The 19920-nt window shown below is 39.0% G+C and overlaps 1 protein-coding gene across 4 annotated transcripts in view; it reads right to left on the bottom strand.

Moving 5' to 3' along the window:
* Positions 1 to 19334, bottom strand: part of arhgef37 (Rho guanine nucleotide exchange factor (GEF) 37) — a 32701-nt gene extending 13367 nt beyond the window's left edge. For 2 of the 4 annotated variants that reach the window (XM_084353594.1, XM_084353597.1), the window contains exons 1-12: positions 19226 to 19334; positions 18178 to 18286; positions 14432 to 14632; positions 14002 to 14108; positions 9866 to 10350; positions 6531 to 6660; positions 5562 to 5709; positions 5211 to 5410; positions 4912 to 5042; positions 3080 to 3184; positions 1040 to 1153; positions 666 to 835 (exon numbers count right to left, since the gene is read on the bottom strand). In XM_084353594.1, the coding sequence (XP_084209720.1) occupies positions 666 to 835; positions 1040 to 1153; positions 3080 to 3184; positions 4912 to 5042; positions 5211 to 5410; positions 5562 to 5709; positions 6531 to 6660; positions 9866 to 10339 (1472 nt within the window). In that variant the 5' untranslated portion in view covers positions 10340 to 10350; positions 14002 to 14108; positions 14432 to 14632; positions 18178 to 18286; positions 19226 to 19334. Of the gene's footprint in view, positions 1 to 665; positions 836 to 1039; positions 1154 to 3079; positions 3185 to 4911; positions 5043 to 5210; positions 5411 to 5561; positions 5710 to 6530; positions 6661 to 9865; positions 10351 to 14001; positions 14237 to 14431; positions 14633 to 18177; positions 18287 to 19225 lie in introns of those variants that run through there. The other 2 variants (XM_084353595.1, XM_084353596.1) reach the window with 2 other exon arrangements.
* Positions 19335 to 19920: the final 586 nt, after the last annotated feature.

The raw sequence follows: 19920 nt of genomic DNA, 5'->3' as shown, positions 1-19920 counted from the left end.
AAAGGAATAGTTCACCCTAAAACAAAATTCAGTCATTATCGACTCACCCACATGCTGGTGATAAGTCCGGTGTAGTTTCTTATTCCTCAAAGTGCAGCTGGAGACCCGCGGGGGTACTCTCCGGCAACGATAATCCATACAACAAGCTTAAGTGGCGCCCGGGAGAAAATGTCCATAAACTACACAAAAACTTCCTAATATTCCTCCATACTCCTCGCGTGAATGCGGAGCGTGCCTCCGTGTAAACATAGCATTGTGACTGTTTAGGCTAGAAAAATGTACTAAATGACGTCGTTTCCAGTAAACTCTGGATGTCGCCACTTCAGGACACTTGGATTGCAGTGGATGAGCAGTATGGAGGAATATTACGAAGTTTTGTGTAGTTTTATGGACATTTTCTCCCGGGCGCCACTTAAGCTCGTTGTATGGATTATCGTTGCCGGAGAGTACCCCTGCGGGTCTCCAGCTGCACTTTGAGGAATAAGAAACTACAGCGGACTTATCACCAGCATGTGGGTGAGTCGATAATGACTGAATTTTGTTTTAGAGTGAACTATTCCTTTAAATAATGACATCGCCTTTAATTGTAATTATGCAACAGACTTTCCATGTATCAGTCAGTCTAGCCTGTAATTTTAAACAGATCCCTCTCTCTCTCCCTCTACCTGTACGTGTTGGCCACAGCCTGCTCATCATAGCTCAGACTGGGTTTTTCACAAATCAATTCATAATCGAGCAGCTTGTCCAGCCTTTTCCTGATCAGGTTCCTCGGGCCCACCAGGAGGTCACGGAGCGCACACAGCGGTTTGTGGATTAACGTCCTCATCCTCTTCTCCTATATGGAACAGAGATGATGCTTATCGTTAGACATGTACTGGCTAATGCGTCAATCATTTCACACTGGCAGGGTCCAGTCTTCACAAGGCTTTGGTTTCAGTACTTTTTTTCTTAGATGCAATTACTGTGGAATTGCTGCTTTAACTGAAGTAAAGAACTGAAATACTACTGGAATCCAGATGAGAATGTTGGGTAGACTCACAAATGTAGGAAGAATCCACTGTCTGAGAGCGGTAGTGATCTCCTTGTAGCAAATAGGTGCCTTCTCTCCGTCCATATCTAAGTCGAACTCTTCCGTTTTGCAGGCCAGGAAGCCCTGCAGGCCAACAAAGAAAAAGGAGCTGTCAAAGTCTGTGACTTCTGCTGACTGATTCTGGAGTACTGAATGACTGAGGCTGTTAAGAGATCTTGCTTTGTGAATATAAAAAAGAATTGTCAGTTTTCCCAGCAAAAGGACATCTTTTCTGGCCTGGTAAAAATAAATTGCCGTTATATTAGTAGGAAAATGTGAAAAAGAAGGAGGATACAGTGCTGATCCTGGTTCGTTGGTTTGGGAATAGAAATAGAAAAAAACTGCTTCCACCGATGATAATTTTAGAGTGGAAACGCACACATAACTCATGTGTTTGACCTCAGGGACTTCAGCAGCCTCTGAGTTTACACAGCGTGACTCAAACATTTTCAAGAATAAAATACAGTTATGTTCCACTTCTCAAAGAGAGACCAGGAAGTTACCAAGTCTTCAAGTTTGGGCTAGCGTAATCTGAACGGGGGATATATAATCTCTTCATCCTTCACTTGAGACCAGCAGGTCGATTAAGGAAGGAACTTAACCCCCTGACTTGTTGCTTGCACGCTTAAAGTGAATATGTGGAATTGAATAAATACAATGCTGAAAAAGAAAAGTGTAAAATGAATTCTCATGGAGCCCGAAAGTGTCCAAGGTGTGATTTTCCCCTCAAATATCACACATATTTGATTTTTCCTTTTATATTTATTTTGCTCAATGACTCAATCCCATGAAAAGGGATGCTCATATCAGCATATCCCAATTTTTTGTTTTAACTGCAAAAGGTTTAGAAATGTGTCAGCATGGAAAACAAGACAAAACTATCAAAAACACTAAGTAGATAATATTCAAATGTATAAATTGTTGAAACAAACAGGAGAAGCACTGTTACACAGACATGATGGCATCTTCCGTTGTTAATTTATGTCTTTTCAAAACATCTCTCTGATCTCATACTGCTATTACATACAAGCCACTTCCTAGAATAAATACAACTTCTAACCTGACTTGGATGAATGAGAACCATTATCAACAATAAATACAAACATTCAAGTGAGATATGAGCTGCAGTTTGTGGACAGTGTGATATAGAGGTGTGGAAATTTCTTGTTTATAAGATGCATTACAATGCAGATGTGGAATATTCTGCATCGATGCAGAGACAGAGGATAATCGAGAGTCTGCAGCTTATGTTGATTGTTGATTGTCCGGCCTCAGCTGGACAATAAAGTTACGTCTCAATGTTGCTCCCATGCTTTGAATTGTGGGTGGACATTAGGCTAACGTTACTACTGTAGGAGGGATTTCTGCAGCCATAAATAATAACTGTTCCAGCAAGAACAGATGGGTATAGTCTGATTATTGGAAGGACTTTCTCAATAAAAGGAGAATTTAAATGATGAAGAAGTAGCCATGTGCAGTAATATAGATCACTGAGGATGCCATACACTGAGATGCACTGACATGATCAAGAACACAGCTTGAATCGTTATCAAATCGAATCGTGAAGCCAGTAGATTCACACCTAGTGTGATACTGTTGTCTGCAGTGTGAGTGTAAATAAAGAAAAACATATTTACTTTTACAGTTTCTTGATTACAGTGAGTAGCTACAATGAAGCCATCTGGTGTTTGGTGTCCCGCACAAAGGCAAATAACACACCCTACAGATAAGAGGATATTTATTGTTTCCTTCTTGAAAGAGTCAAGGACAGTACTCAAACCAAAAACTGCACACAAGCCTGATAACAGCAAGGAGTCAAAGCTACAAAGAAGAAACTGACAATGTTGTCACCAAATACTCTAGAATTGTCTCTTCTAGTCTACTGTGATTCTCAAAATCATTTAAACTATAAAAAATAGAAATTAAGTTATTGGTTGTTACATATTAACAGCTTAGTGTTAAAAAAGAGCTTCACAAAATTATCAGTTAGCATAATGTAGCATAACATACCTGTAGGTGGTGCAGGTACGTTTCCACATTCTCTAGGAGCTCCAGGATCCCGTGCTCCAGAACATAAAAGAAACCTTCCAGGGCGTCAAACTCCTCATCCACCAGCTATAACACGCAGGGAGACATATATTTTGTCATACAATGAGCTAAAACAACACTGTATTATTCATTTCTCAAAAAAAGGCATGGAGCTCAAATAGAAGATCACATTTACAATGTTTTTGGTGTTTATTAGAATACACTTAGGGCAGTATGGCTCTGCCTTGTCTTGTGATGTTTAATTTGAAGCAAAAAGTTTCAGCTGAGGGCTTAAAATATACTATAAATAATAATGTGAGTAGAAAACATTTTCTATATGCTTTTTATCAAATTTGGTTATAATATGTCAGCTTTCTTTCTTTAGCTGCTGGATCAGCACCTGTGAACTGATGCTATATATAGTTTAGGACCCTACAATTTGAATAATCACTTTAATTTACTTATATCAAATCTCAGAATCCCTGCAATTACTCCTTTCCACATGCAGCAATTCAACACGACGAGTATACTGGTGCATCTTGTCAACATGATTTCTAGACGCATAACACATTCTTATTCTCTGTCCTCAGTCCTACAATGTTCATCATTCATGGTCCCTAAACACTGCGAAGAAAGCCCAGCAGCGTCTCCACTTCCTGAGAAGGCTGAGGCTTGTTTCTAATCATCAAGTTATAGTGAACAGCTTTAAATGATAAGTGAAAGCGCAGAAATGTAGGTTTTGCAGAGCTTCGAAGTCAGATTTCTTGATACTCTTTACGCAATGCAGCTGTGACCTACATACTGTATGAGAGATGTAAAAGGATCAAAAGGCAAAGTAGGAAAATGTAATCCAGTCAGCAGCTACCAGAAAAGAAGCAGGAGACGGACAGGAGACGTGTGAGAATGAGGTGAACTCTTTGATCAGACCTGAAAATCCTCATTGGATTGACAACTGTAACCATTGCACAGCACAACGTAGCAGGCCAGAGCAAACAGCAGGTTCAATAAACGGTCATATCGTCTTTGTTTAAACACTTCTTTGATCAATTATTAACTACTGCATTGCTGCTGGAGGGAGATAGTGAACTGGGAGATTATTGCCTAGACAGGTTACCTTGAGACATAAGCATCCTTCCTTCAACATAAATAACATGTTGCCTCTTTGATTCTTATGGGTTAGGTTCTCCTTTCTAATGTTTTCTTCAAACAAGGGAAGGTGATTTGTCAGGTCCAGTTATATCATTTTACACCAAATTTTGCACATACATGCAGGCAAACCAATCAAAAATGGATGATTGAATCCTTTCCCACTGTCAGTGGATGAGTTTGCCTTTCTGTTTTTTTCGGGTGTGTGATTCAACGTCACCAACACGCTGGAAAAACAGGGAACAGTAGAAAGAAGCATGAGGGCCAGTTGTTAAAGTGGATATTTTGTAACTTTTTTTTTTATCTTTTACTTCAGTCTCTCTTTCAAATTGAATGCCAAATGAATGATGTTTGAGTGCTGCTTGAATGGAAACTGATGGAAAAGTTTTTATGTGCCAACATCCTGAACTCCAACGCACGTCACAGCATCATGCTAGGAAAGTGGCGAAAATTAGTAGTCCACCCAGATGTCATGTTTCCATCACACCATCAGAGCCGGAGTCAATAAATATCTGTGACTACTGCAGACTCCTTCGACCTGGGAATAAGTGTTTGCTTGTACCTTTTCCACTGAAGGCAGAAGCCAGATGTAAGAGGGTGTTGGTGGGTTATTTCTCCAGTGTGAAAGGGGTTATATTAAAATGAGGGCCATTGAGCTTCTGTCCTACCTTAGGTGCTATTCCAGCCTCATGTTTGATGTGCTGGCTGAGCCTTGCTGTCTTCTTTGCGATGCTGTGGGAGTTGAGGCGGTTGATTTTGTCCTTAATGGTCAGGGTTTCTGTCTTCTTGTATTTGTCAGCTACAATCACAGAATGAGGGGCAGTTAATAAAGTAATCATAGAAGGATTACTGCCTTCTTCTAACTTTTGCCATACAAAAGGAATTGAATCCCTGATTCTGGGAGTAATTGGATCAGAAAGGACCATGTCCTAAAGAGTGACAAAATTATTCTATATTATCAGCTCACCGACTTCTCTGAAGCGTTTGTACTCATTGATGCGACAGTTCAAGGCGATGGAGGTGTGAGCGGTCTGCTCCAGAAGTGCATATGCTGGGTGAGTGTTCTCCGTGTGTTTCTGGATGGTCTGCAGAAGGAGGGGGTAGCGGGCAATCCTCTGCACCGGCATCACCAGGAAGAAACTCAGAGAGGTGGCGTTTATTTCAGGCCTGGAGAGATGAATGGCATAAATGAACATAACTTCAGGAACGAAATGAAGAACATGTCAGAGTATTGTTATCCAGGTGTGATTGTTTTTCATTTCAATATTTAGTAGTGTTGGTCCCAGTGTGAAACAAGAGAAAAAGATATAAAACCTACGCTGAGGTCTTGATGACTCTGACGATGTCATTCCAAAGTGCATCCTTCTGTTTGTAGCTGTTCTCCACCACTGTAACATTGTTGTAGTTGGCTAAGTATTCCCTATAGGCTGCCTCAATGTCTGAAGACAGGCTGAGGAATGAATCACCTGTCAGTAAAACAAAATATGCATTTACATACATACATACATACATACATACATACACCACAACAAAGGGGTAAAGTATAATTCTGACACCAAAAAGGCAAGTTACACCTTTAAAATGTTAATAGATGATTAAATAACATTGTAATTTCATTTTTATCAAATTAGCTGTACTTTTCATTTTATTTGAGTACTCTACGCAAATAAGAAAAACACAATCCACACTTACAGTGATGCTCCCACCATTCTGGTTAACACAACAACACTCTTGTTGAGTAAAGTCATCATGGACATCACGCAGACAGCCAGATTTAATCAAAAGCCTCCATCCTGACAAACTATAAAATGTCATTGGAAGAGACATGTCTAGAATTGTCTTGGCTAAGAGGACATGAATAAAAAACATCCTTCACTTTCAATGCCCCCTTTCCAGATCACCACCAGCAAAATGTATAGCAGACCTTTCCACTAAACAATCAGCTCTAATGTGTGTGCATTAAATTGGAGATGCACCCATTACCACCTATAGAGACCCTGCTGACACTGTGAATTTGTTTGTGTGAACTTGTTAAGTTTCTCACATCAATGTGAAACCCACGTCTGAGACCAGGACGTGTGAAGATGTTCTTGTTTCCTGTCAACAAGTGTGATCACAGCAATTGATCTAGAAAGAGGAAGCCTATGTGAAACCAGCAACAACTTTACCACCTCTTCTGGTAAAAGGCTCCGTACGCTCATGTTGTCAAGTGACACAACAGGAGGTTTGGGGGCTAATACTGATGACTAGAAATAAATGAAAGTAAAAGTTAAGTCCTGTCCCTTACAGAGTGTCTCCAGGAAGTGAGGGTCTCCGGGCTGAACTAGCTTCTGGTCGAGCAGGCTGAGGAGTCGACTGGACACATCAATCACAACCTCTATGTAGAGAAACATGCTGTCCAGGTCGGCTGGAGGCGGCTGCAGTTACAGAAAGGCACACAAATTAATTTTCTGTATGTATGGATTTGCAAACTGGACCAAGATTCTATTTATATATACATCTTATGTTACACAATCTTTTTCCTCCAACAGAACTCTTTTCTCCTGGGCTGACAGTGGGTGTGCTGGCAGCAAGTACTGTAAAAAATCCTTTTTAAATCATTTTATTCAATTTCTTACAAATATAAACCAGTCCCTAAGGCCAAAACTCTTCCACTAATTTTGAAATGTTTCATATTTTTTCTCAAAGAATTATCATTTCTGTGCTCATCCATAGCTCTGTCCTTGCACCCCATAAAGTTAGATCCCATTGTTATGTTTAATGAGCTCTCATTTCAAATCCAGAGCAAGTGATAGGACATTTTTTTCTTTCATTTTGCCCAAATATAATAAATTCTTCTGATTTAATTTGATCGATTTGTAGAAATAAAACACGCTGAATCAAAAGAATGGCAGGTTAAAGTGAGAACACTTATTACCAACATGTTAACAGAAAAAATAAGAGACGTTTGTACAAATGAAACCGAAATGTGACCATAGAAAAAATGTACTGGCTCAAATATATATAGTGTATTATTAACACAGTATTCTGACCATGATGCACTATTTCATTTTGAGAAAAAGATAAAAAATGTCATTTATGATGCATCTGGAAGTTTATACCGTCATGTGATTTTTAACTGCAACCAGCAGCTCAATCTCCTCCTCAGTTAATCAGGTGATTCATCCACACAAAGCTGTGTCCACCCTATAGCATCTGCAACTTTCTATACTGTAATGGGGTTGAAATTTGCTATGGAGGTCCAATGTTTGTGAGGTCGTGTGCATGAGAACATATGAACACGTGGATTCCTGTGTATACTTGGTCGCAGGTATTGCGGGGAGGCACTTGTTATGGGTTGTTGTCACAGAACTGTGATGGCTACATAGTTTATCATTTTTAGCATCAGCATCATGTGCTTCCAAAACTGAGGTTTCTATCTAAACTATTATTATCAGAACATGTAGAGTTTAAAAGTAAGATTATATATTCAAATTAAATGTCTATCTTGTGCAACATGTGCATGTTTTTCTGCACCCTTACAAGACAAATGGTAATGCACAGCTGACAAACAACCATTTTGTTTAGCTCCATTCTATTCTAATGAGAGACAGTGGGCACTGCTGGAACAATCAGCGCATTGCCACAGAAAACAAATCACCAACTCTCCTGTCTCACAATGGCTTCATTCATTCAAATATTTATTCTATTTCTCTGCTTAGCTCTGCTGCTTCCCTCTGTCTTTGTCCCGCTGTCCTTCCTCCATCTCTCGTATCATTTCATCCATATTTTACTCTTTCTTTCACCTCCATCTTTCATTTTATTTCCACACATCTGCATTTAGTCTCTCAGTTTTACATTGGATGAATGCCCTACAACACTGACAAATATCTTTCTTAATGTTTCTTTCATCCACCATTCCCCTATTTACTGGTTAATCTCTTTCCCTCAACAGGTCATCAGACCATAATTTAGCTCTTCCATTCCTTCTTTCTATTTTCATTTAATTCTCTTTCCCTTCACCTCCCATTCCCTCAGCGTGTTATCATTTTCATGCTCATCCAGCGCTCAGTCCTTCCAGCCCATAAAGCCTGATTCCATTGTGTTTTATGAGGGCCCATTTCATTACCGCACCGATAATAAATGATTATTTGGCAGTAATAAACAATACTCAGATGTAATGAAAAGCTAATGGTGATAAACCACCAGCCCGCCTCCGCATAACAGTTGCTCTGCAGTGATGCTGCAGCACCAATTTAATTTCATCAAATTCAGAACACAGAGATAAATTTGGAAGATCTTCTAATATAACACAGGGAGTAAAACTAAACAACAACCAAACCAATGTTTCCTCATGCTGTTCAAGATTTGTTTACATTAGATTTTAACATGACACACAAACTCAGTACATGAGAGTATGCTTGTTTTTGTGTGGGTAACAAAACTGATCTTAACTTGCTGCCTCTTTCATAGCAAAATCATACTTCACATGTTTTCTGTATAATTCTGTTAACAGTATTATCAGCAAGCATGCCATGTTTAGCGTGTTGATAGTGTACATGATATTGAGTGGTGGAAAGTAAAGGCAGTTTTGTAGTTGCGCTTAAGTGTACTAAATTCCCTCTTAAAGAAACAGTTCACAAAAAATTGAAAATTCAGTCATTATCTACTCACCTCCCATGCTGATGGGGGTAAAGCAGCTACAGTGAAGAGTTTGGCTGAAAAAAGGGTGTTAATAACCTTTTTCAAATCAATTTGGGATGTTGGGGCTTCTGGCGATTTACTTGGATGAGCTGTATGGAGCAAATTTATGTTTTGTTTTTTTTGGTTGTTGTTTTACATTTTAAAACAAGTCCCCAGCTACTTCAGTTGTTTTGGAGAATGTTTTTCTGCGAAGCTCCAGAAATGTTTTGTGGACAAATGAGGATGACTAGATAATGGCTGAATATTAATTTTTGGGTAAAATGTTCCTTTAAGAGGGAATTTATTAACTTGAAACACAACTACAAAACAGCCCTTATGTACACCATCCAATATCAGGTACGGTATCAACACACTAAACATGCCATGCTTGCTGCAAAGTGAAGTAAGTAAAGTAAGTTAAAGTCTAAAAACTGTAACAAGATATTTTGTTTCCTGAAAGACTTAAAACATGTGGCACACTGTCAATCACTAACTCATTCCATTTATGAGATTTTGGTGGTAAATTAACACCTTTTACCTTTAGTTTTTAATCTGTTTCTGTTTATAAGACTTGTTGGTGTGCCTAAACTTTACAGTAATTGTTTCCTGAACAAATCAGATAACTTGAGGAATATTTGCAAAGTGATTAAATCGTTTGATTCATGCATAAAGCAAAAATGCCACAAATTACGAGGCAGTACATCTCAAAAGTGGAAATTCGCTGCCTCTCTTTGTTTATATTTGTACAGTTAATCTAATGTTTGGGATTTTGGACTGTCTGCAACTGACATCACAAGTAATTTGAAGACCTTCACTTTGGACTCACAAGACTTGATGGACATTTTCCACTAATTTCTGATATTTCACAGATGAAACAGTTCATAGGAAAAATGAATCCACAGATGAAATAACACTGAAAATAACTGCAGGCTGTAGCCATACAGAACATGATTATGATACCTGTAGTTTCTGCAGGTTGCTCCTGATGGTCACAGTGCTCATTTGCAGCAAGTGAAGATAATTCCTCTCAGACTGGACCAGCTCCTCTATGGCCATCAGCTGTCTCTGGGCTGCCCTCTCTTTAGCTGCTGCTTCCTCCTCTTCAGACTTCCTTTTGGCCTGTTTTGCCTCCTCTGCTAACCGCTCCTCTGACATTGAACTGTCATCTGAGAAATGATCCTGTGATGAAAGTTTTGTTTCCACAGTGGAAGTACTTGAATCTTTAAGTTCTGAGGACACAACCGACTCCTCCTCTGTACTGAATGTTTCTTCTTCAAATTGATCTTTCTCTGTGGTTCTATCCTTCTTCTCCTGGAGCTTCTCTTTCATTGGCTCTTTCTTGGCGACCTTCTCGACAGCTCCGAGGGGTGATGAGGCCGGTTTAGGGTGAGCCAGTGTGAGGGAGGTGGGATGAGGCCTCCTGGGCACCTCCATGTTGGAGATCGCTGTCAAAGACAAAGACGTGTTGTCGTGTTTTAAATAGTATCCTCATAAGTAACAGCTTATCATATGTTCCTCACAGTCAATGTTAAGCATCTCTCCAATATGATGAAAAGCAACTCTAACCCACTGCGAAGCGTACCCATCTTAAAATAGTGAAAAAAAGTTTTCTGCCCTTGAGTGTTTGAGATATCAGTGTAAGGGGGCAACAGCTGCAGGGTGTCATATGTCCTCATTTCATTGTGGAAACAGATGGACCACACTGGATGTACAATAATACTAGATTACAAAGAAGGGTCACTCAGACATTAAAGGAACAGTTCAGCCAAAGCGGAACATTTAGTCAAATTCACCTCACCACCATACTGATGGAAAGTTGGGTGAAGTTTCGTAGTCCACAAAACATTTCTGGAGCTTCACAGAAAACCAGTATTGCAGCATTTTCCTCAACTACTAAATAAGCTGGGGACTTGTTTAAAAGCATAAAAACAACCAAAAGAAAACATAACATGGCTCTATAGAGCTAGTGCAAAGTAGTCTCCAGTCCAAGTCTCCAGAAGCCCCAAGATCTCAAATTTATCTGAAAAAAATGTATTTACACTCTTTTTAAGCCAGAATCTTCACAGTAGCTGCTACGCTAAAAGTGATGCATCGAGATTATATATAAGGATGAGGATCTCGGGGCTTCTAGAGGTTTGGATTACACCGGATGAGCTGTATGGAGCCTTACAGGGGTTTTTCTTTGGTCCCCAGCTACTTCAGTTGTTTAGGAGAATGCTGCAACGCTGCTTTGCTGTGAAGCTCCAGAAACATTTTGTGGACTACAAAACATCACCCGACTTCCCATCAGCATCAGCATGAGGGTGAGGAGATAATAAATGAATTTTCATTTTTGGGTGAGCCGTTCCTTTAACAATCAAACCATAACAAATTTGGTATCTCAGTCAATGATTATGGTGACATATCAGCTCGACTCAGCCGCTTTATCCTCTAACAGCATGAAAAAATACTTTAAAAAGTAAAAATAATTGCTGGACATTGGAGAGATACCTCAAACCTCTCCTATGTTATCTCCTATATTATCACTGCAGAAGACATGTCAGCAGTGGCATATTTACATGACTAAGTGAAAAAAAAACTGATTGGAGAACCTTGAAACATGCTGAACACAACTGCCATGCTGCTGAAAACACTGTGTATAACATAAAGAACCTTTTCAGTTTGAGGACCTAATCATCTGCAATCAGTGTAGTAACAGTTTACTAGTGCTAAACTAAGATCTATGTAGTGTGAAGTGAGTTATTGTCATAAAAAGACAATTTAAATGTTCTGCCATCTGTCTGTTTTTCACAGAACACAACAGTGAAGAAAGAGTTAAAGAAAAGTGTTTCTAAACATCTGGTGCCAGATGTATCCTCCACAGGAACATTCCAAGAATTTCAGGGCAGATAAAGAAACATTCCTGCTTTTGATTGAAGGTTTATCACTTAGACGTGAAGTGCACTCATATAAAGATGGCCTTTATAACTCCATAAATCAACAGACAGTGGCAGATGAGATGGCTTTGTTTACACTGTGTACTCGACACAAACATGCAGAGAGGGGAAAAGTATTGTCATGGGTCGTCTGAGCTGAAACACCACATGTTGGCTCACCGGGGGACTGGCAAGCTGCTTACAGAGCAACTAATGCTGCCACCGCTGTGACAATTAGCCATTATATTACATGGTCCAGCTAAACAGTCGGCTGTGGCTTTAAAGGACTGACGCTGATGTTTTATTTTTGGCTGATTTAATTATAATGTCTGAATGAGGAGTTACTCATGACAACAAGGCTCAGAGTTTCTTCCATGCATCACAGTCTGTAGTGTAGTCTGTACTTTTCAGTACTAGCGTCAGTTTAATACTCGAGTTTCATGACTGATACCAAAACAATACCTGTGATTACTTTGTGAATTATGAACGTGTTTTTTGCTACACTACCCTCTTCATACGCTGTATACTAGTCCACAGACACATTTCGGTCACTACCAAAACATAGATATTGGGCAACTACCTTTAAACATGTTGCATCACTGCAAAATATGAATATGACATTTCATTGAAACTTTTGGTACTTTATAGGTTTTACTTCTGTATTTTGGTGACTATCAAAAAGTATTCATGTTTAATACACAGTCCTAAATGGCATGAACTCGAATGAAATAAATATACTATTGATTAAACAAAAAAAAAACACCTTTGTGAAGCTGATTATTACCAGATTTGGACTTCTGTTGTGTCAGAGAGGTATGTGGGTGCTGCTCAGTATTTAAAAATGTTGTAAAAAGTGTCCTTTTTCATGTTTCATTCTTATCGTATTGTTAAATTTGATTTTGTTTATGCAAAACCACCAGTCCAAATACTTGTATTTGCTTTTTTTAAATTACAAATGATAATATTAGATGAATGGTTTGAGTGAAATGTTGAATCTTTGAAAATCGTATCAGAGTATTTGGTCCCCCTTTTGTTTTAATGACAGACTGGACTCGTGCTCCTACAAATAAATAACTTTTTATCAACGCCATCTGTTTTTTTTACGTTGCTTCCCTTTCCCTAGCAAGCTGGGTTGTAACATAATTGGGGGCTCGTCCAGGATCAGACTGCTTGATTTGAGCTTAATGTTTCATAATTGAGGCTATGATATATTGTGATTATATATCAAGCCACGGGGCATTGTTCAGCCTGACGCAAAACGAAATGTTCAGTTTTTGTGTTTGAGTGCTGTTAATTCGACTGCTTTAAAGACTGAAGTTTATGGTTTTGTTAAATTTTATTAGGTTTTTACTGAGAGGTGTTTCAAACATTTTCCAAACCATTAAATGTTTTTAATCTATTCTTCAGTCTCTTTTTTGGTTATCATTATCTGCATGGCTACACTGGATATTACTGTATTTGTTGGGTGTCCATCACTGTGGATCACTTATGGAATAGGTCATTGTGACTGTTGTCATTCGTTCTGATGTAATTCTTTAACACAGACTAATCTTTTCCCTCCAACAAAAGGTTTAGGGGTTTAGCAGCATATGGTGACCCAGAGTTGGGGATAACTGAGATTTACAAGTAGAGCTGTGCATCAAACCTCATTACTTTTTAAGTACTAAAGGAAATCAATTTGCAGCAATAATCAAAAACTGACACTGCATAACTGTCTGATCACATAGTTCCTATTTAAATCAAAATTTTGCTTGTGTTTAACACTTTGTCGTCAGGAGAAGTTCTTGATAGGCTGCTTGAGCTCGGATAAAATTCAACATTTGAGAACTTTTAAATGAAAATGTTTTAAATGAGAAAAGAAGCATGTTCTAAAAGGTATTCAGAAGATAATTCTGGCCTGAAACTCAGGAATAACACTGCAACTCTTTATAAGCTCTTTACAAACCATAACAACAATTATGGCTCACAAACACACATACAACAGGAGACTTCAAGTCACAACCTGACGCAAAAACTTTCTTTAAATCCCAAAACAAGTGTGTCAGAGCTCCAGGATGAGACATCTGCAGTTCGCAAGCCGAACCAAAACCACACCAAACTTCACCACCTGACGATAGCAGTGTGTATTAGAGTAACAGAGTATCATTAAAAAACATTTACATGAGATCAGGCTGTCATTACCTTGTGCAAAATCCCTGATTCAGCTGCAATGAACCTCGATCTCCCCTCTCTCCCTGTCCTGTTGTGCTCCGTCCCAAGTGAAGCAGAAATCTGCTGCAGAGACGCTGCTGCATTGAAAACACACACACATACACACACGCCGGTGTAACTTTCTCCAGTGACTCACACACATCAGGCTGCTGCTGGGCCTCATGTGGCAGGAGTGTGTGAGTGTTTATTCAGGAGTGTGTGCGTGTGAGAGCAAAACACAGTGTATGAGTATGTGAGGAAAGGGGGGATGGGAGTGGAAAGGAGGGTGGGCCGGCTGTTTTGTAGAGGAAAAAGAGGGGAGGGGGAGGAAAGGGTGACCACACACACACGCACACACACTCATGCTGCTGAATAAGCTGATTGACTGCAGCAGCTGGTGGGAAGAGGAAGTGGCACTCACCCAGGCAGACCCCAATTGGCTGCAAAGTCTTCGCAGTGTAATGAAAGACCAATCAGACGACACCTACAGGGTTTTCATGAAACACTGCATGGACCAATGAGGACTGACTGTTGAAGTGATTGAAGTTTTCCTCTCACAGGAAACAAAAGCACCGCGGGACGGCCCATCCTCTTCCAATTGCAGAGGGATTGTCTTGATTTTCTGGTGGAAGGAGACAAAAAGAGGTTTACAGCTCCCTCCTTTGGGTGTATTCAGTCGGAAATAATAGATTTATGTGTGATGTACTTTATTTCAAACAATCACACATACAAGGTAAGTATAGAGCAACTAACTGGTTAGCTAAAAGGTATCCAAATGAAAGTTGAGAGTACTTTGTATTAGTTCACAGCACAACCATCCCCTTTCATTCAACATAAAAGGATGAGTTCACCTAAAATTTCACTTTAAATTGTCCAGCCGTGCTTACAGAATCAGTTTTATCTGGTGTTAAATGGAGAAACCTTTCAAAATACAGTGAAAGCGGATGGTGCCAAAAGAATTCAACAATGCATCTAAACACTACTACAGCCAAGATATACTTTCTTTTAACGCGTTGTGGTGTGCATGAGGGCTGGTGCATATCTTGCCGCCTGTTTGGAGCATCATTTGTGCATGTCCTCAAAAATTAAGGCTACGCGTACGCATGATACACTATGCACGAGGACAGCAGGAGTAGTGTAGCACCAGTATGGGGATATGACAGGGTCGGGAGTCAGTAAGCGAGTCAGCGGCAAAAGTGAAATGAATGGGACAACAAGCTTACGCGTGCCATCTAGTGGTATCCAGGAACATGCGTAGTAAACAGGAAAGTATGTGAACAACTATGCAAACGTGTTGCTCAAATATCTCCAGCCAGGGCAGCTTTTTGGCCAACTGAGGATGTTGAATGTTGGCAAGAGAAATCAATCTGATCAGCTGTTCAGATGAGAAATTCCATGCATGAAAAGAGAAATAGATAAAGAAAGGGAAATCCCCTGAAGCCTGTTGTGGTAATATCCATAATTTCTACAACCAAAACACATAGGGCTGTCAACACCAGAGCCATTTGTGCTAAATGATAACATCAGCTGTCTAACACGCTCAAAATGACAATGCTAAAATGTGCTAACTAGCATTAAATACAGAGTACAGCTGAGACTGATGGGAATGTAATTTGTTTTGCAGGTATTTGGTCATAAAAAAGTTCTGGACAAATTAAATGTCCAACCTGATGCTGGCGCTAGACTGGAAATTAAGGAATCAGCCTGGTAAAATGCTGCTTTCATGACATGAAACACTTGAAAAAAGTCCTTGTGCTACACATTCAAAAACAGTTTAAATTTTAAGATGAATTAGGATTCATACGATACAGTTCCACACCACAAGATCAATCTATCATTACTCATCATAAACCGTCCTTCAACACAGAAAATCTGTTGATTCATCTGGTGATGACAGGTGATGTCTTCTTTTATCTTAACCTCTGTCATCTCTGTTTAACCCAAATGTTGATGATTAGGTGTTTTGAGGAAGACGTCAACACTGGACTCTTCAACCTTACCGGGATAACTGATGACTGTTTTATAGGCATAGCATTTATAATACTTTGTTGATTAAAAACACAGTATTTTCCTACGCAAAGGTTTCCTCACTGCCAGATGATTCAACAGAGCAATTGTTCACTGTTTTTAAAACGGTGAAGCAAACACATGGCTGAAAGAGCCATCTTAGTATGTGCTGATGAGCCCTGAGAATGAGAATAACATGAACCCGGAGACAATGAAGGAATTCATGCTGTCGGACTCAATGAGTCTGGAATGACGGAGGCAGGAAGGCAGCGACCGGCTAATCTGGTTCATCAGATCAGCATGTTGGGAAGGAATGCTGCAGGACTAGATTCTTTTATCAGCTGACTTTTGTTGATCTGAAACTAAAAGGTGTGTTGCAGGGGAATAAGGTTTCTGCAAATAGACTTCAGGCATTCCTCCAACTCTCTCCATGACATATGAGGGAAATGTCTTTCTCAGAGCCAACACCTGCCTTTGTGGTAAAAAAGCTTAATTCCTGGAAAGCATTCTCTCTGCCAAGGCTGCACGTTTCTGAAGCTGTTACAACTTTTGTGATTGAGAAAATTAGGTTTGAGGTCATTTAGAAACAGTGCCACCATTATGTTTTTTATCAAGCAGGGAGCACTGACAAGTTGAGTTTTCAACAGTAAACCGTTCCACTCAGTATGTATTTGGTCACAATTCTCTAAAAGAACAATATTATATTATGTTATAGTATTATTGGTATTACAGTTTGTTGTTAATGTTTTATATTCTGACCTGCATTCAAATTTTCAAAAATGCCCCAAAATACTGAAAACTTTTCACCTAAATGTCATTAGGTTTGTCAGCATGTTTTAAAGATGTCCTGCAAACTAGAAAAAGACAAACAGGACCACAAGCTTTATGTCCTCAATGGAGATATTATTTCAAGTTTTGTTAAAACAGATGGGTTTACAGATGTCTCGTCTTAGAATGCAAAAATTTGTTAAAAAAAACACAGATCTCACAGATTTGATTCAGGACTTTCTGTGGGTGGAAAACATTACTGAGTTAGATTTAAAAGATCTTTTCTATAAATCAGTGCATTAATACAAATCTTCCTTAACACATGAGGTGTCAAGCTCTTCCTGTTCAGGAAAGTTTATGAGTTAGCATGATGTCATGGTAGGAGTGGAGAGTTCATGACAGTAATAAAGAGCCAAGTGAAAGAACTTTCAGAGCTGGGTGGAGTGAGGAGCGAGGAAAAAGGCTAAATGTAGAAACATGTTTACGGTAAATGAGGGGTTGGTCCAGTTTCTGGCTTCTGTACATTTGTGTCTTCACATAAACACAGGACTTGACTTTGGTTGTGTGCTAAAAGGGAAACTATTTGGCAGTCATGTTCGACCAGACATGTTATACCAGCTATAAGATACCAGAGCACTTTGATTCTGCATCAGTGCAATATTGTCATTTCCTGAGCTGGAAGTCACCAAGACTGCTAACAGCACATAAGGTCTTCCTGTTTCTGGCTGAGTGAAAAACAGCTGAGGAAAGATGACACAGCTGGAAACAAAAGCTGTGATGATTGCATCCTGTCTGTTTAGTCAGCATTAAACACCCTTCCTGACAAATACTCAAGCTGCTGCAGCATTACCCATAATGAGTGAAGTATTAGTGTAGGATGACAGTGAGATTAAAGGTGTTATCACACCTGCACTTTGCTTTCTTAGTTCTGAACTACAGTGGGTCAGTTTCTGTTGTCATTTAACTCCTTTATTTTTCACACTGTACTGAACGTCATTGCTCACAAGCTGCTCAGCTGGAGTTTTGATATCTTGGCATCATACAGGGGAGGAATATTGGCAGTGAAGAGTGAAGAAATGTCAGTGAATGAAAATGCTGGAGGATAAATAACATCTGATATCCTTATTTTAAAGACGTTTTTAAGTAGTAGCGAAGTATTTAAAGGCATCCTAGCTTAAAAGAAACATGTTATAGTAGGGAAAAAAAGAAAGAAATATGTCACTGACAACTCACTATGGATCATATATGCAAGTAAGCTATGCAAAATATACAATAACTGAGTCATAAAAGGTTTTTATAACTTATATGACTCCAAATGATCCACAAACGCAGAGGGAAAAGTATATTTCACAGATGAACTGAAGTTAAACTGATCATAGATTGTAGTATTACCTATAGGCCTTAGGTTTTGTCCCTCAGCGTAGTTCCACTCAGGACACCGAAAGCAGTGGAAGAAGAAAAAAACATCACAGCAACCTCGACTTCCTTATCACGGGAGAACCTGAATAAACAAATGCAGACAGACTAAACATCATTTTTCACATCTGTGCCTATCTCTGGGTCTGTTTGTGTTTGGGCTAGAATAACCCGCAGCTATCTCTGATGAGGGTTTACAGCTGATCTTCCTGTCTGTCCCACATGGTTTATATCCAACAAGAAAGGAAGGATGTAGATTGATTTAGTAGCTTCACATGACAAATATTATATACATATATTTCACAGATAACTAAGAATAAAGATGATATACTGTACATTAAAACAGATTTTAATATACATCTTTATGGTTGATTTCATGCACACGTATGTAACTATATCTCTGTCATTCAAAGTATAAATATAATATAGAAGTGCAAAATCAGAGACAACTCATATATGCGTAAGAAGTCTATGTTAAATACAGAATGGCAGATATGTTTGCCATAAGAGTCTTAGCTCCATGTGCAACAGGTGGACATATAGAAATGTCATGTTTAACCTAAAGCACCCTTACTGTAGATGAACTGTCCTTCCCCAATATCTTCAACATGTCCACCAAAGAATATTTAGTCTGACATGATAGTGACCGCTTTGATTTGGACATAAGAAGATAGCAACACATTATATTTTGGGTTAATAAGTGACACCAAAACAACATCCAGCCTGCCTGTTCTGATGACATTATGAGTGCGGGGAGAGGGGGGCGGGGACCACTCAACACGATACATTGATTTCAATGTTTTCAAGCATTTTCCTCACTCCAGTTTTCATGTGTAACGTTATCACTTTAGAAGACATGTCGAAGGACTTAAACCAGCCGGACAGAAGCTCATTAGCAAACTGCCGCAGGGCGGGATAAAAAGCCTCGTTTGGTTTAAGGTTGAGGAATAATGCGGTCTGTCTGCTGCCACATGTTTGGTTAAAAACAACAGAGAACGACAAAGAAATAAGATAAAACGTTTACCTTTCTGTGACCGTCCTCTCCCCGCATGTTCACCCCCGCTGTGATGTCCTGTCCGCCGTGTTTCTGACGTTGAACTCACGTTCACCTGTTGTCAAGTCAGCAGCCTGTCAATCTCGCGACACCTACAACCAACGAATTCGACGTCCGGTCGCCCTTCTACAAAATAAAAGTCTTATAAAAGCGACATCCGTGTTGTATTCAGAGTAAAAGACGAGCGACCAATATGTTTCCTATTAATTTAACTGTAACACTTTAATAAAGATTAAGGAGGTGGCAATTTTATAGAATATGAGTAAACATGAAGGAGAGCTGAAGTGGTAAGTAATACAACAGAAAGATAATAACCAAATGTAGATGAGTGGAAAGATATTTATTATATTGATTTATATAAATAAATATATACAATGAATAGATCAATGTCAGGAAACTAGCAGAAAACATTAGCCTACCCTCATCCATTTGTGCATATATGTAATGTATGAACAAAAACAATGGTGCAGTTTTATGATATTCTGGATCAAGTATTTATAAAATGTACATATTTCATATATACATAATTTGATCAAGTATAATGTAAAAAAATATATTATGACATGTAAAAATAATAGCCTATTAGTATTTGACACAAATGTTTATATAGCACCAACGTAATTAGTTGGTAAGTGATATTGAAGAATATATAAGTGCTTTAGTTA

Source organism: Pagrus pagrus, assembly GCF_965226575.1.
Source record: "Pagrus pagrus genome assembly, chromosome: 5".
NCBI classification, from domain to species: domain Eukaryota; kingdom Metazoa; phylum Chordata; class Actinopteri; order Spariformes; family Sparidae; genus Pagrus; species Pagrus pagrus.
Note: the sequence above shows the minus strand (reverse complement) of the source record. Positions and strands in the feature narration are given on the sequence as shown.